We start from the raw sequence: 16,601 nt of genomic DNA, 5'->3' as shown, positions 1-16,601 counted from the left end.
AAACAAAAAAAAGAATTAAAAGGCAGGGAAAAAAGCCAATGCTGATTTTTCTTTTCTTTTTCTGTCTCAGGACGATTGAGCTGTAGGATTTGGTGATATTACTGAAGTAATGCAAATCGTATAATGTTTATTAAAACCCTTGCTATCCATCTAATTCACATTTCATTCACATTTATTTTGACATTTTGCAAACTTTCTTTGCACCTAACAGTGAACATTTGAAGTTTAAGCAATATTTATGTGTCTCTGTGTTAAGAGAGAAAATAAACATAGTTATCAATATTTTTTTCAACAAGGCCCATAATGTAAAAAGTCTTTAGCAAGAAACTCTATACATTTAATAACAGCTTAATCCTCTTTCTCAAAGTGCCTTAAACAGAGGTGAATATAAATAATTTAACAAATTCTACATATGTTCAGGAGCCAGCCAGCTAGAATGAAACACGTAGAGGAAAGGCTTTGTGAAATCATTGTAACTTTGCTCCATCCAGGCAAAGAAAGGGACCTGGGGCTACCAACTGCTGCTCTGCACAAGGCTGCAACATGTTGTGACATTTTGCAGTACTGTGGCTGACCTAACTGGCACAGAGACACCTGCCTGCTGGCTAGGATGCTGGAACCTGCCTAGGATGACGCTTCAGCTGCACTACTACCTTGTTTCTTAGACAGGTTAAGTAGTTAAGGTGGAGGGCTTGGGGGCCTGTGCTGCTACCCTGGCTGAATGGCTTCTGATAAATAAGTTAATTCTTTCGAACTGGTTTGATTGTCTCAGCCTGGTGTATCCCCAGACCATATGCAAGGATTTAATTCTGGCGGAAGCTGTAGTACTGACTCAAAGCCATGCTAACAAACTTCCTGTTGACAGGGGAGCTGGGAGACAGCAGATGATGTCTGCAAGTGGAGGTAATGACTTACATCACTCAATTCTAGAATTTGTCGCCAGTTTTTATTAAGTTTCAGAATATAAACTAAACTATAAATTTAACTTAAATTTTATCTGCCCCCTTTTTACTCCTGTAAACATGGTACATTTAAAATACATGTTTTGAATGTATACTTTTGAATGTGAATGAATGAATACTTTTAAAATGTGAGGTGTTTTCTCTCTTTTTTAACCACAAGTAGAGGCAAAGAAAAGGAAGAGAAAATAGTGAGAGTCCTAATCAGGGCAAGTACTAAAAATATAATTACTTTAGCTTTAGCAGCTTGGTTTTATAGCCAGGATCAATGGATATGTGCCACAAACAGTTCTGTGTTGGTGCCTTCCTTTCATACATTAAAAATGGGGATAAAATGTTTTCTTGCCTCACAAGATAAATCCATTCCTCTTCACGGGAATCTGAAACATCTTGTGATGAATGCCATGAGTAACTAATAATGTTGGGTGCAGCATAGGCTTGGGAAGATTTGCCCTAAATAAACGAGTGGCCAGAAACTGAATGGGCAGGGCTGAACAACTACCTTTTCTGTTAACTCTTACCCAGCCCACGCACTAAATGAGGTGGGGATCCTGTGAAGAAAAATACTGAGCCATTGTGAAATTATAGACTGCACTCATGGTTAAATACGTATTCACACAAGGAGGCAAAACAGAGGCTGTGCAAATACAAACTAATTTCTTGTACATCCTTGCATTTGAGTGCTTTGGTCCGTGGTGAAGCTACACGCAAAAGCCTTTCCATGTAGGATGGTCTGAGGCTGCTGTATGAAAGATATAAAGATATCCTTTTACAGGTTCATTAATTTCCTCAGAAGCTGTCTTATTTGACATAAATTATAAACACACACATGCTTACCCTGTGTCTGTCATGAAATAATGTAGTAGTAATGGGTAATCTAATTCACACAGTGAATCTAGGTTCCTCCACTGAATTTGCTTCCCCTTACTAAAGCGCTGATCTTCACAGTTGAAGTGGATTATGCAATAAGATCCCAAATAGAGGAGGGTTTTGTTACCACCATAGGAGGCGTAGCCAAAGGACCTGAAATTATGTGGATTGAGAATATAAACCTCTTACACAGGAATGCCTGGGAGATCAGCTGCATTCCTGCAGTCCGGAGCCTGCAGTAACAGCAGCGAAATGCTCTAAAGCTCCTGAATTAGAGAAATCAATTTTTGTTCTCACAGCTTTGGTTTTGCTTAGCCTGTGTACTGGGACAGCATAGAAGTACAACACAGATGGAAACCAGCTCTGTTTACCTTAACGGGGGTGTTGATGCTGAACTCTAATCTTTATGTCAATATTTTGTATTTTCACTACTGAATGTTTTAGCAGGCACAGCTAAATACACTAGGATTATAGACCGAGTTTGGAATGGGAAAAATATCAAGAGAGAGAACAGCTTTCCTTTTCCTTTTTTATGGCTTTTAAAAGATAATAGAATAAATTAGAGGCAAGAAACCCTCAAAAATACTAACTTTATTAAATTTCCTAAGAACAGATTTTCCTGCCTGGAAGATTTTCTGCTTACTTTTTTTTTTTTCTGGATAGTAATTACCAACAAAAAAATGCCACACTATATTTCTCCTGCCTTTGCAGCAATAATAAAGTTGATTTTCACTCTGTCAGCTGCTCAGTGATAATTTTGGGAAGTTATTTTTCAGCTACATTTGTTCTACTTTAGCGGAAAATAGTTCACTCATATTTCTTGTCAGAAAGCACACTTTTATTTAGAAGAAATAAATGGAGGCAGTGAACAGCACTGGTAAAATAATGAAAAGAAAGAATATACGATACCAGTAATTTTTCAGTGTGCAGTACCTTACAGTAGCAATCACATTATATTTGATTTTTAGCTTAAAGTATCTTATGATTATTTCTTTTGTTGATTTAATGCATCATACAACCAATTCAGTCAGCATAATCAGTAAGGAAATACAGTACCTACAACACATTAAGGCTAAGAATATGGAAAAGCTATTAAGAATGTATAACTGAAAAATCTCATAAAGAATAAAATTAACATCTTTTTCAGGGAGACAAAAGAGGTTTGTGTTTTCTACTGCAGTCCTTTAATACAAGATAAACTACATTCAAAAGGAAAGTTCCTTTGCCTTACTATAACACATGAAGTTCTGCTATCAGTTGAAACTAAAACAAGACTGGGCATATAGGTTAGAATTTAACACAGACTTTTTTTGAGATTTAACTGTGTAAAACGTAAAACTGTTTGTCTTTTTGTTTAATGACAAATGGTTGTATATTTCTAAATGCCTGTGTTCCTCTCACTTCTTTGGCATATCACTAATTTGATGCAGGTACCCTCTTCGAATGCTCCTGAAAAATGAGTAAACCACCAGCAGCAATACAGCCAAATAGTCAAGCCACATTCATTATACTTAATATACAAGATCATATTTTAAAGTTCGGTGCTGATGCTTACACATAAAATTCTATTTGTATGCCTGGATGCTGGTTGAATAGCAAATATAGAACAGAAAACCCAGGTCTGCATATAGCTTTTCAGTGTATTATTGGTGATTTTAAATACAGTATAAAATAGCTTATAGGCCATTAGTTCTACAGTTAATTTTATATTTGATATCCCCATAGCAATGCACCACTCCTTGCAGTTTTACTGTATTTTGAACCACCAATAGAAGGAGCTTGTCTAAGGTGAAATGTCAGCTCCGCTGAAGGTAAGACCAAAACTCACTGACTTCAAGACAGTAAAAAATTTTTTGTTTGTAAGTTAAACTCGTTAGCTTGCTGCACTGCACTGGCTTGCATGGTGTACCTTACTTATACCTTGAGGATTATAGAAGACTTGATTATCAAGAAGAGTTACTTGCACTGATCCAACCACGTTGGTTGTTACAGGTTTTTGATTATCTTGCAGTACAGCAAAAGCATTACAAATACATGTTCCATTTTCTGCACATGTTCACCCTCTTTATTAGGAGTTCACTGTAAATATCTTTTGATTTCCAGTGAGTCCTCCTATGCAAGTTCAAAGTGATATTTTTATTATTTTGATTCATCCATTCATTGTACTTCGATTTGCTACTTGCTCACTCAGAGAAGAGCATCATCACTTATCCTTAGGAATGAAAGTTGTTTCTACAATGGATAAGCACAGAAATGTTTAATTTCTATACTCCCATTTAGCCAAGTCTAATGTAAAATATATTACTTAGAAGAAAAAGATATTCTCAAAATGGTCTGATAAATATTCATATACGTTTAGTCTAGAAGTCTTTTCCAACCAGTTTATCATTAGTTTGTGGGTTCATTTTAATGCCTAAATTACTAGTGACAAAAATGAGAAATCTTCAAACTAAATGAAAACTAAATCTTAACCTAAATGTTCTGAACAACACTATACTATAGACTGTTCTGCGGTTTGTATCTGTGAGTGCTGTATGTAACACTTACAACACTATTACTATCATACTATTAATACTGTTCAAAAAGTACTTTACAAAATGGTCAAATAAATTTTAGAGACTGGTATTCTACCATCAGTTTAACACAGGAAAAGAAACTTCAGCAGTAATGGTACATGTCAGTGTAGCTAACGCTATTGCAGTTAGAATGGCAGGTCAGCTATATACTGCCTTCTGTGATGCTCACTTTTGATTTTCTGTTTTCACAACAGGATGTTATCACCAAAGGAAGCATTTCTTTTCAGGATACTGTCCTCCCTGGAGTGGCAGTCTCTGGTGCCTAGTAGACCAGAACCAGAGTAAAACCTGTTCCCTGGGTTTGTTGACCTCAGTATCTTTCATAGCCCTGAACTGACCTCTTTGGGTATAGCTAATCAAAGAACTATTTTTTACATGGACTGTCACAAATGTGGAAAGAAAGTGTAAAATTATAACCTTAACTTTAGCTCATGTTTTCAGGATTTTAATTGCTCAGATAAATCGCAATAGGGATGTCATAGAAAGCAAGGCATGAAAGAACCCTGAAATCCTAAAACAGGTTAACTGTACATTTAGAAGAGAGTAACCAATTAACTTGGGATCAGCTTTAGTGACTTCTCTTGCTTTCACCATTAGAAAGTCTGAAATAGATTTGGATCTTCAATGAGGCTCTTGCATAGAATTCTGCATCACTCATTATCATAGATGCAATCTGAAATGGAAATAAAATACAAAAATATTAGTATTGTATAGTACCTCGACTCAGGGTCAAAGTTATTTGATGTAGTTGAATATAGTTATTGTACTGTTTGAAATGTTCAACATACCATCACCAATATCATCGTAAATCTCTCCATCGCTGTAAGTTAAAAAAATAAAAATAATGTATTTAAAAATTGGCACATCAGATATATATTACTATTTGCATGCAGATACAAAATAATATAGCAGTGTGGTGCAGACATGCTATCAAGTAATTAATTTGCTAATTAGGGAAGTGCAACCTTTGTGGTAACAGAACAGCATTGAGCAAGATGGTCAGATCAAAGGATTTTCAGTGAAAGGTAGAGCTGGATGCACTTCTTTCTAATGTGAAAGGCTTGCTTTATTAAAAGGTTGGATTTTTAAATTTAGTTTTTAAGTAGCTGTTCTAACAAACTCATAGAGATATTACCATGAAAAACTATATACTGTTTTTTTTAAATGAAAACCAGAAAAGATAAGTAAAAAATATTACTATGCCCTTAAAACTGTTATTTGTTTCTGTACTTGGCAATGCTGTAATGGTTTTGGAGGAGCAGCTTTTTAGATAATGAGTTTAGGTAATGTTTATAAATGATACATGCTTCATGAATAGGAATTTTCAAAATACGTTACTTAGATACATGAACAGGCCCGTGGAAGCCAGTAAGGCTATTTATATATGTAAGTATATAAATCATACAATTGCAGGCCTCCATTCTAAAAGTGACATCTGATTTGATATTTAAGGCTATAACATAAAGCCCCTTGAAGGAAATGAAAAAGCTTTGTCTTAACAAGTTTTGGAATAAAACCGAAATGCTGAACTCCGTGCAATTATTTGCAGCAACACTGAGCCAAATCTGCTCAATCCCAATAACACTGAAATAAAAACAAACCTAAAGAAAAAATGGTCCGTTTCTGTTAGACATTTGAAAATGGCATCAGTACACATAATCACATTAATATGCAGTTCAGCAATAGATTCTAGTACCAATAATGCTTAATTTATGTAATTTTTCATGGTTTAAACCAGAGTTTATGGTTAAACAATGAGGAATGGGGCCCTGGAAAATTTTCATCATGGATGTACGTGCCTAATTCTTGAGAAATCTAAACTCCATAAAATAACTCAATTTGCAGGTCTAGAACAACATACCAAAAAAATGACATTTCACTTCTATTTAACAAAGGGTTTGGAACAAAACTGAGTGCTACAATGAATTTTTCAAAAGGATTACTTTGTACTTACTTCTCAACTAAATTGCTTCTCAGAACGTAGCCATCTGTAAAATTGAAATATATATGTACTTAAGTTAAATTTAAATATTCACATTATTTCTTCTGTTGCTAGCAGTAGTGAAACAGTCTTTCTCTTTTAGGTATTTCAGACTGAAAGATATAGTAGATGGGTAACAATGTACAATGGATATGTACCCAAGGAAAATTTTGCTCTGTCCAATTAGAGTTTAAATTATTCTTATTTGCTTGTTTAGTATAATGTGGTGCTTTAGCTAGTGAATCAGAATTCTATAGCAGCTCCAAGACCAGTTATGTATCTACTGTGCCATATACTTTACATATTCACATAATGTCATTTCTGTTGTTTTGTTGCAGTAGTTTTATTGTGTACAAAACTAGTGCTGAAAGGAGAAAATAGTAACACAGGTCATGCAAGATAAAGTTTTCATCTTATATTTGAGTTTCCTGGTTGCATGAGAGGGGTGTGAAACCACAGCTATTAACACAAAATATAGTACAGTTCATAAACTGTACTACAATAATGTGCTATAATAATAACCACATAGTAGTATTTATAATAATAAATAACAGAAATATGTATAGTTTCCTACAGGGACAAAAATGCCTTTCAAGTTGTATGTACCAATTAATTATCATTAACTGTATTTGTTATAAAAAAATTATCTGTATCATATTGATAAAACTGTTTATATAGAGAATAGAAATACCTTAGAAAAGCTACTCACTAGTGAAATATTATATTACTCTGTTGCACTACTAATGAAATCAGATAAAACTACACATATATTTCTTTAATATATTTAATCTCTTGGAAAAAGTACTTGCTGTCTTTGGTAAAATATATTTACTGAAATATTTGCCAATTGGTATAACATATAGAGGCAGAGAGAAATACATACAAATAATTGCGTTTGTAGGTAAACATTAGTATGCTGGTACAAAATTAGGACAGTTCTAAACCAGAAAGGTGATCTCATGATATATTTGAAATTACTATATAAGTGTTCTGACACACAAGGCATTAAAGTATATTTTCTTTTTCTAAATGTACAGTAATGTCCATCTAAAGAAGCTAATCTTTTGTGTTAAGCTCTTTTACATCCAAACCCTACTTTTATTCTAATTGAAATTGCCCTTTTCAAGATATTAACTTTACTAGTAGATGAAGCCTTCCCTTGCAAACTGACATTAGACACAATGAGCTAGTACTGTTTGCAAAACCTGCTGAATTATCACAACCTTTGACTGGCCAATGCTTTTAATTACAAAAATGCCCTATGATTCTTACATGGAGTTTTGGAAATTTTATCTGACAAGGCTAATATCCCAAATAGTCCTGCAAATAGTAATAAATAACTAATTCTTATATGCAGCTTTTCTTCATAAAGAAACATTTGTGTAATTCATTCTAACTTGGTATATTTCCATCCTGAAATAGGTAGATATCAAATATCGCTATAAACTGCAAATGTAAATAACTTTTTTTCCAGAACATGCTATATATAAAGTATATTAGCCATTTGCTCTGGGAAGACATTGAAAGAAAACTTCTGTCTTGTGCTAGAGCAGAAGCTTGCCTAAAAAAGCATTAATTTCATGTAATATTTTATTTGACGCTAAACTGCTTTAGCTTCTATTTAAGACTTAGTATTACATGAATCAAAAAATAGTTCTATGTATTCAGTATTTGATTGCAGCTATGTAAGATAAAATTTGCTTAATTTGCCTGTATTTAACTCTTCAAGGTTGTGAAGATTTGATACTTACATAAATTCTGCTATAACTTTTGCATAGTAAAAATGTTAAACTGCAGGCAAACTTCAATAGTCAAAGAAACTAGTGCTGCAGATTTTTAGTCATCAGCATATTCCCTCAGGCTGAATGCAAGTCAGTATGCATAGGGAAAGCTCTGTCTATTCAGGATATTCTTAGCCTGGTTCTCTTCCCTCAGACTTTATTATCAGGGATAAAGGCATGGAAATTGATTTTTCGCTAAAGATCTCACCTTTTAAAAATCCTCTTTAAGCAGACAATAATTTCTAGGGCTTTTGAAGCCTCCTGGAAATTACTTAAAATCATTTGGCTAATCTAATCTTCTCTGTTTCTTCATTTAGTTTTCTCATGTGAAATACATGAAAGCAAAATTTCTTCACTTTTGGTCATGGCACACAAACACAGCTTGCTTGCAAGCCAAATGTGCACATGATAGTCCTTCTACTGCTGCAACACGCAATCTAGTTCTTCTGAACCTAAAGCCCCTAAATTTGTGGGACACAGCCTCTGCTGATCTCAAAAATTTTGAATTTACTAATCCAAAATTACATGTCCAAACTTTTGGTTTCTAATTAATTTATTTATATATATGTGGATTCCATAATACGGGACAAGGCAGCAGGTCAGCACACTCCATCTTGATTACTTAGCACCACTCAGAGCTGTGGTGTATCAAACCAGCTGCTCGCTGACAGTGTAAAGAAAGCTTGGAGAGGACACAACTTATATTTTCAGGCACTGAAGTCCATTTATACCCTAATGTTTAATTAAAATCTATGAAACTACATTGAAAGTTTTGTGTATTTCAAAATGTACATGGGTCAGATCAAGGCAACAGTCAGAAGAAATTTGAGAAGGTAAATAAGAATGAGTTCCTTGTTTCACTTCTGAAATTTCATGTATTTTCATAACAATTGAAATAAGTGATAGCAGAATACGTTCCTAAGATCATCAGCCCTTTCTTAAAAAGGTGGGAAGACATTGAAATGTAATTTGCAATTTTGTTTAACTTCCAGTAGAGGCATGAAGCTATGGAAGTGCTTCCTAAGTAAACAATCAAGTGGAAGGTTTCATGTGCAAGAAAGTAACAAAAACATCTTTAATTGTTTATTTTCAGTCTATCTGGTCTTCAAAAGGTAAAATCATAGCTTTAAGATATGAGGAACTAGAGCAAGTAGAGCAAACAACAAAAACTGTCATGCACTTAACTAAAGTAGGATTCAAACTTCACTAATTAATGAGAAAATTGACAGAGATCTATTCAGAGGTTTTCAAGGAGGATATTTATGTGTGTTTGCTCTTTTATGCATAGCAAAGCAGTAGCTACTGTCACTATTTGAAAGGCTTTGAAAACTATGTGAGGAAAACAGCCGATGTGAACTGCTTTCTACTTTGTTACTAGCTTGATTCAGAAAAATGCAGCATTGAAAGCTGGTCTTTGGGAAGTGGCTACACTAGTGCAATCCATATTTTGAAAAATGTATGTGTTGTTATGCAAGAAATTCTCCCCTCACCCTACAGTCCTGCCAGGAAGAAAGCTATACTCCAGACTGTAGCAGTTGAGTACAGAAAGGAAAAAAACGAGTGTGACTGAATCCTCTTCAGAAGTTTATGGCATTGGACTGTTTTCTACATAGGTCAGAGGTAAAAGATGAAGTTAAGTGTAAGGATGCTGCTGCATTGAATGTAGTCTGTTCCTGCACAGAATGAGGTTTCATTAGATTTGAAAAGTATTGTAACAGAAGCACATGAAGAAATTGAAACCAACAGTAGATAGTCCAGACTTCTCCAAAAATGCAAAAAATTATGCCAACGCACACCCTTGCCAAGGATTTAAAAGAAACACTGAAAGGCCTCACGCAGCTCCCAAAACAAGCAGGCATGCCAACAAGGATATACGCCTTGGATTAGCTGGAGGCTGTGGGGGAAAGGCTCCTTCAACAGTTTCGCCCTCAGTCTGTTGAAAAGATTAAACTCCATCTCTGGCAATCCAGAATAAGAATGTTGTTATAGGTTTTCCTTTGACTGCAATCAATGGGCAAGTGCTTCACAGAGGTGCAGCAAGGATTTTACTTTTACTAGATTCTGTGGAGTATCATACCTATACTCTTTTTGGCAAATAGAGGGAGACATAAGCTACAAAACCTTCTACTCCTAGTTGCAGCAAAGCAAGTTTTACATAACTAAGCTGTCCTTTTTTTCCACGTTCAATATATGTCTATTGGATTTTAACTTTTTTTAAGGCAAGCCATTCTTAAACCACAATAATAAAATAACAACAGCCTACCTCTTGTGAACCACCAGGCAAGACAAAAAACAAGTACTAGCCTCTGCTTTAATATGAGAGGGAAGAGGGGTTTTCACACATCCTGACTCAATCGCTCTCTGACAATTTGATTTGTACTACAGCTTTATAAGAAAACTTACATTTTCCTTCTTCATTCCTACACAGGACCTTGGTATCATCTGTACTTTCTATAATTTCAAGAGACTCCCCTGGTTTTATTTGCAAGTCTTTAAATCCCCATTTTCTCTGGGGCAAATCCTGAACTGTGGTAGTAGAATAAAGGACTTTAATTTCACCTTCAAACTGCAAAAATAAAACAAAGAGATGCTGGTTAAAAAAGGTCAGTGTCAAACTTATGATCATGCATTTTTTTAGACCACTATATTCCCATTTATTACTAAATTTTTGAAGATCAGGCAAATAATTGTTTATGTTATGTAATATGTGCCCATGCTTGCCATTTGGACTTACAAAGGCTCAGATCACTATTTTTACAAGTAGTGATACCTCACCTTTCAAAGGCAAAATAATGGATCATTTACAAATTAGGAGATACAAATTAAAGGACACCATACAGATACTCTACTCTTTATATTTTATGGGACCAAAACTTACTTTGAACTTTTTTCTGAACTCTTTCTCTTCTTTTTCCATCTTTTTAAGCTTTTCTGCATCTTTTCCATCTGATTTATGTTTTCCAAGGTTTGCAGATTTTGATGAACTAAAACAAGAGGTTACAGATAAAAACAAAATTAACAGATCTGAGGTATTGACAATGTTTGTGATAATTTTAGTGAAAATGCATTTGCATTCATGTGTCTTTAATATGTTTTTGTTGCTCTACAAAACTAATCCTGATAATACAATAAAGATTTGATTTCAGAAGAAATAAAATGTTGGGATTCACTTCCCTACTTGTCTCTTTCAATGAGTTCTGATGGTAATATGTCTATTACATAAGTGAACATGGAAAATTACTCAAAGTATCTAGCTGCTACAGCAATGAGAACTTTACTTCTACCAAAAATAGTTTAGGTAAACGATACCCATCATTTTAGAATCTGTAGACAAGGAGCAATTCTAGTGAAGTTTATGTATCTTTGGGCAATAGGCTGAAAACCACACATCCCATTGTGGAGGCAGCTGGAACATCTTACTTAGCCTTTTGTACAGTAACTGTTAGTCCTGTGTGCCCATAGAAGACCTTGCTACACCAAGGAATCTGCATTGCATGACCCATTTCAAAGTCTGTTGTTTTTTGCACATTCCTGATAGATTTGACCTGTGGCAACAAATACTGAAGTGTTTCATGCCCAAACTGCCCTTCCTGTACTTGGGAATTTAAAGTCTGACTCTACCTTTTGATCCTTCCTGATCTCTGCAGGAGTTGTGGATGGCAGTTTCACTGATGATGAATGTAAGGGAGTGTGTGTGAACTGGCATAGATTTAGGTTAGGAGGGCTATGTCTTTCCCTTTGGATACACAGTTCAAAGAGTTCTCTCCGTTTTAATGGCTTCAGGCTAGATTATTGTAGTGCACTCTGCAGCCTCCCTTAAGTGGAGTTAGTGACAACAGAATGTGACATATTGAAGTCATCTTCAGAGATGCATCTATGTTCATAACACATCCGTGCTCCAGATATACCCATAACTTCCTGGTCCAGGGATAAAAGTTTTCCAGGCAGAAATTTATGCATCCAGATGTGGTTCATTCTTACAACACAGGGCACTATCTCCTTTTCTCTAAAAATACTGCAGCAGCTGAGATCTAGTACTTATCCTAACAGTCCCCAAATTTTGATAGGAAGAGGACTGCACACAGAGAATATACCATGACGTACCTTTAGGCCATGCATTCATTTCTATGTCTTGTCCATCGGGGACTGAATTTGTTGAAATTCAAAGCATGCTTATTTGTTCTATAGCCTATTATTCCAATTTGAAATAGAGGCATGGAGCATTCAATAGCCATTTCCAACAATACAGTTACAAGAACTACAAAACCTGGCAACATCAAATAAACCATAACATTAATAGCAATCTGCCTCTGGTAAATACTTTGAAAATGCTTTACAGTGTATTACAGATTTCTAATTAGTGGAGTAATTCCCATTTTAACTTGCCAGAGTTCAGACGGTGGAGGAGGGAAGTCTGAAGAATCTACGTCATCGTAAACATAATTGTCTCCACAATCTGAAATAATATTGTTTAAAAGAATGGAAAATTGTTATGCGACCCTTGAGTAGTGAACACATTGTGTTAAATCTATGGTAGTATAGCTAAGTTGACAAGAAATTATGGCAAGTACTGTAGCAATGTACTGTCTGTAGTAACTGTGGGTTCTCTGTTTTGCACAGTCTACTGTGCAAAACAAACACCAGCCAATCTTTTTCAGAATAAGACTCTATTAATAATAATAGGTATTCACTGATATTTTAATCTTCTTAAACTGAAGCAAGTTTTAGCACATGTTGGCTAATGCAATAGCCTTTAATTTTCATTTTAATTAGTCCGTTTCCCACTGAGTTGCATCAAAATATATTTTTGGAGTTTGATTTTAATGTACACTCAGGCACTTCTATAGCAATCTGGTCAATGGCTTAGAAGTGGATATGAATCACATGTATGTTAGTTTTTAGGCCATCTCGCAATGCCAAAGCAGTGCAAAGAATTCTTACCCCAAGAATATACTTTGAATCACATTTAGCTTATTTGTAGAGAGGAAGCAATTTTTTCAAGTCATCAAATCAATGGCTAGAAAAATCACAGCAGGAGATGAAAGGTTTAGAACTCAGTTGTGGCAACAGCCTCAAAAATTGGAAGAACTGATTTTTTATTCCATGGCTAAGCTGAAATTTATGAGTACATGTTATCTTACAAAGACACTGCAAGTGATAAAAATAACAAGCATCTCTTTTTACTTTTGAAGTCTTGCATTAAGTGCTTCTTTCCAAGTGTACCTCTTCATACTTAATGTCAAATAAAATGAACTAGTGAAAATCTCACTTAGAAAAATCATGACTTCCTAAAAAATACATTAAATTGTTTTTTAGAGAGATTGCAATGTATATGTATCTCCTTGTCTGTAGCCAAATCAGTCACAATATTTGAAATTTGTTTACTGGAACTGGGTAAGCAATGGGAAATCCTGCTTCCTTCCTTGGATGTACTTTTGTGACTAGCACTTAATGTCTATAGAAAAAAGGATCAGAAATCAATATGGATACTGAACAATAGGCTATTAATTACCTTTTCCAAGCTGCTTTGCTGAAGGAGACATGCTGGAAAAAAAAGATGCTCATTAAGTATTTATATCACATTAATAGGCTTTTGCATCATTTAAAAAACTTGCAACACAAAGGCTCCAAGTAATCTCCAGACATTCTGAAGCTCCAGTAACACCAGCACTACTCATGGACTAAATGTGTTTTTAAAACTGAATCAAAGTAAACTGGTTCAGAGCTGAATGGCAGAGGATGATTGTAGAACACCAGTTGCTGATGTAACCTCTAGGCAAGATGGGTAGAAGACAATCTTTGCATCTTTTGGTTTGGCATATTATTCCTAAAATTTGGATTAATGGGACTAGACTTACCAGTTTATCTCAGCTACATTGTACTGGTGAACAAAGTATGTTTTAACTGAGGATCATCACTGTGACATCACCAATGACATCATCAGAGTGGCACTAAGATGATGGATTATTTTGGTGCTCTTCAGCATAAAAAAATTGTAGTATATTTTAATTACCAGACTTACATAACAAACACAGTTTGTTAAGAAAACAATTATATTATGCAGGTGAAAGGAAAGGAGGTCAGTGTTTTTGCAGAGAAGTATCATCCTGAGCTGCAATTTGATGCATGATTCATTAGGCTGCTGTGAGAACACGTTAGTAGCGTGAGATCAATGCTTTATTAGAATTCGTTAATGTGCACTGTGATTTCCTAGCAGACTCTTACAACAAATTTCCATTATCTTCTGCCCCATTGCCTTTGGTTGTTTTTTCTCGCACACTTTTCTTTTTGTCATCTTTGACCTTTAGTTTCTTCAAGATTCCCCAGGACCAGATACCATTCTTATCTTCATCCTGCGATACAGACCTTTGGAGTATGCATGCAATTATCACAAGGTAAAATGTAACATTCATTCTAAAAGATCCAGTTTAAATTCTCCAATGATGCACATAATTGCCATTAATGCCAACAATGTATATACCACAAGGTGAGGACACTTACATAAATGCTAAACACTAAAACGCTAAACTACAAATACGTATGTTAGATTATTTGTAGATACTGAGATATATTTATAGGTATAGATATTAACCTAGTGACTTACTGTTTTTATGTTGTTGCTCAAAGCTAGCATTTGCTATCTGCTTTCAGAGCTATTCAGTCTAGCTGGAGATTTGGGGATTTTCATGGTTGCAGCTGCTTTTGCTGACATACCAAAATTAATTACAGAACAAAACTTCCACAGAAGACCAAACCCTTTTTTTTTTTTTTTTAACTTCATCAATCCATCTTGACGTATACCCACTTGCTGATCATCCTAATACCTGCTAATTATTAAGCTTAATTCAAAAATACTAAAACCTGAAATGGAAACACTCAAAGAAGCAAATTATGTAACGGATATAAAAGCATACCTAGTTACAGCATCTTCATCATCAATCCCATCATAAATTTCTTGATCAGAAGGAGGAGGTGGGAACATGTCTTTAACAGATCAAACATTGAATTAATGCATTTATATTTAATTCTGCTGAATAGGGTATTCATTACTGGCCTCTTAAGTATGTCAGATGTGTGTGCAGTTTGTGCAATATTCTTGCAAATAGAATCTTTCTGTAAACCAGCACTGCCTATTTATTAAAACAGTGATTTAGACTTATCCCGGTTGGGAATGCCATCCACAACATTTCAATGTATCACTGCCAATCACAAGAGCACAAATACTAAACCCAAATGCATTTACACTGTATTCAATGAAATTCTAAATAGCCGTTTGGCCCAGTCATTATGATGACTGATGACTTTGTGTGTGGCTCAAGTAATGATTGAAGATCTCTCACTCTCAGAAAGTGACATCTGGTGTTCATCCACAGAAGCCAGAGGCAACTGCAATGTAAGCTTCTCATTTTGGTGTCAGATCTGACCTTTGAGCCCCACCTCCATCATTTCAGGGTTAGCTCAATTTCCATGTCCAATTCTAGCCACTGGTCAGTGTAATCATTGAAATCTGTACTTAGCTGGCAGCAGCTTCATTCAGCACTGCCAGGGGATGCTTCTGCCATGACTAGTATCTAAACTCTAAGATGAGAAGATGAGCTGTGCTCTTGTGATCAACAGAGAATGCTACATAAATATATGTGCTACCAAAGGGGAAACTGAGTTTGAATATGTGCTCTTGACAGTGTGAAATTGCTGCAGTCATACTGGTGATGACTCCAGAGTATCACTGGAACTGAAGTTCCCCTTAACCCTGTCAGCAAAATGCAGCTTTAATTGGTAGTGTTTCAGGCTGTTTCAGGATTTCTCCTGCATAAAACCTCCTGCTGATGTTAATATTTGCCAATTATATCTGTGCTGTTTGTGGGATGATTTACCTTCACACAAAAAATTTTAAAGTTTTGTCATCTTCTGACATGCTTCTGATTCACAGTATCTGAAGACAAAACTTCTATCTCATCCACGTTCCCACAGGTGGAAAGAAAGTTAATTTGGCCACTATACTTCTTTGTTTGTTACCTGTTAGCTAATATTTAGCATGGTTATGGATAATTACTGCATTAGGTGGAAGCTGCAGCTGTCTGGATTTGAAGGTAAGCATTACACAGAACTCCCCCCAAAACATATATGTAGTAGAACTTACTTCCAGCTCCACTTTGACCACCACTCTGACTGGAAAAACAAATAAGAGACATTTTAGAGAAAAACAGTCATCCTTTGGAAAAAGAAAACACCATGATTACCCATCACTTCTGTAGTTATTAGTTCTCAACCTTTTGACTTTGACACTTGTCTGTATTGTCAGGTGAGCACTACAAATTCTGCACTGGAAGCTCAGGCACGTGCTTGTGTGTTCCATATGGGCAACAGCTAAATGTGCCAGTTCTTTTTTTTCTCTCTGTTTTCACCACATTCACAGCAATTTTCATACAGTCAA

At 35.3% G+C, this 16,601-nt stretch overlaps 1 protein-coding gene across 1 annotated transcript in view; it reads right to left on the bottom strand.

Annotated features, from left to right (window-relative positions):
• Positions 1–2,472: 2,472 nt before the first annotated feature.
• FYB1 (FYN binding protein 1) overlaps positions 2,473–16,601 on the bottom strand; it is a 50,012-nt gene continuing 35,883 nt past the window's right edge. Inside the window, exons 10-19 of the mRNA XM_037374007.1 lie at positions 16,308–16,336; positions 15,082–15,151; positions 14,393–14,533; positions 13,680–13,711; positions 12,554–12,623; positions 11,046–11,151; positions 10,571–10,733; positions 6,360–6,393; positions 5,194–5,225; positions 2,473–5,078 (exon numbers count right to left, since the gene is read on the bottom strand). Coding sequence (XP_037229904.1) covers positions 5,056–5,078; positions 5,194–5,225; positions 6,360–6,393; positions 10,571–10,733; positions 11,046–11,151; positions 12,554–12,623; positions 13,680–13,711; positions 14,393–14,533; positions 15,082–15,151; positions 16,308–16,336 — 700 coding nt within the window. The 3' untranslated portion in view covers positions 2,473–5,055. The remainder of the gene's footprint in view (positions 5,079–5,193; positions 5,226–6,359; positions 6,394–10,570; positions 10,734–11,045; positions 11,152–12,553; positions 12,624–13,679; positions 13,712–14,392; positions 14,534–15,081; positions 15,152–16,307; positions 16,337–16,601) is intronic.

Source organism: Falco rusticolus, chromosome Z, assembly GCF_015220075.1.
Source record: "Falco rusticolus isolate bFalRus1 chromosome Z, bFalRus1.pri, whole genome shotgun sequence".
Taxonomy (NCBI): domain Eukaryota; kingdom Metazoa; phylum Chordata; class Aves; order Falconiformes; family Falconidae; genus Falco; species Falco rusticolus.
Note: the sequence above shows the minus strand (reverse complement) of the source record. Positions and strands in the feature narration are given on the sequence as shown.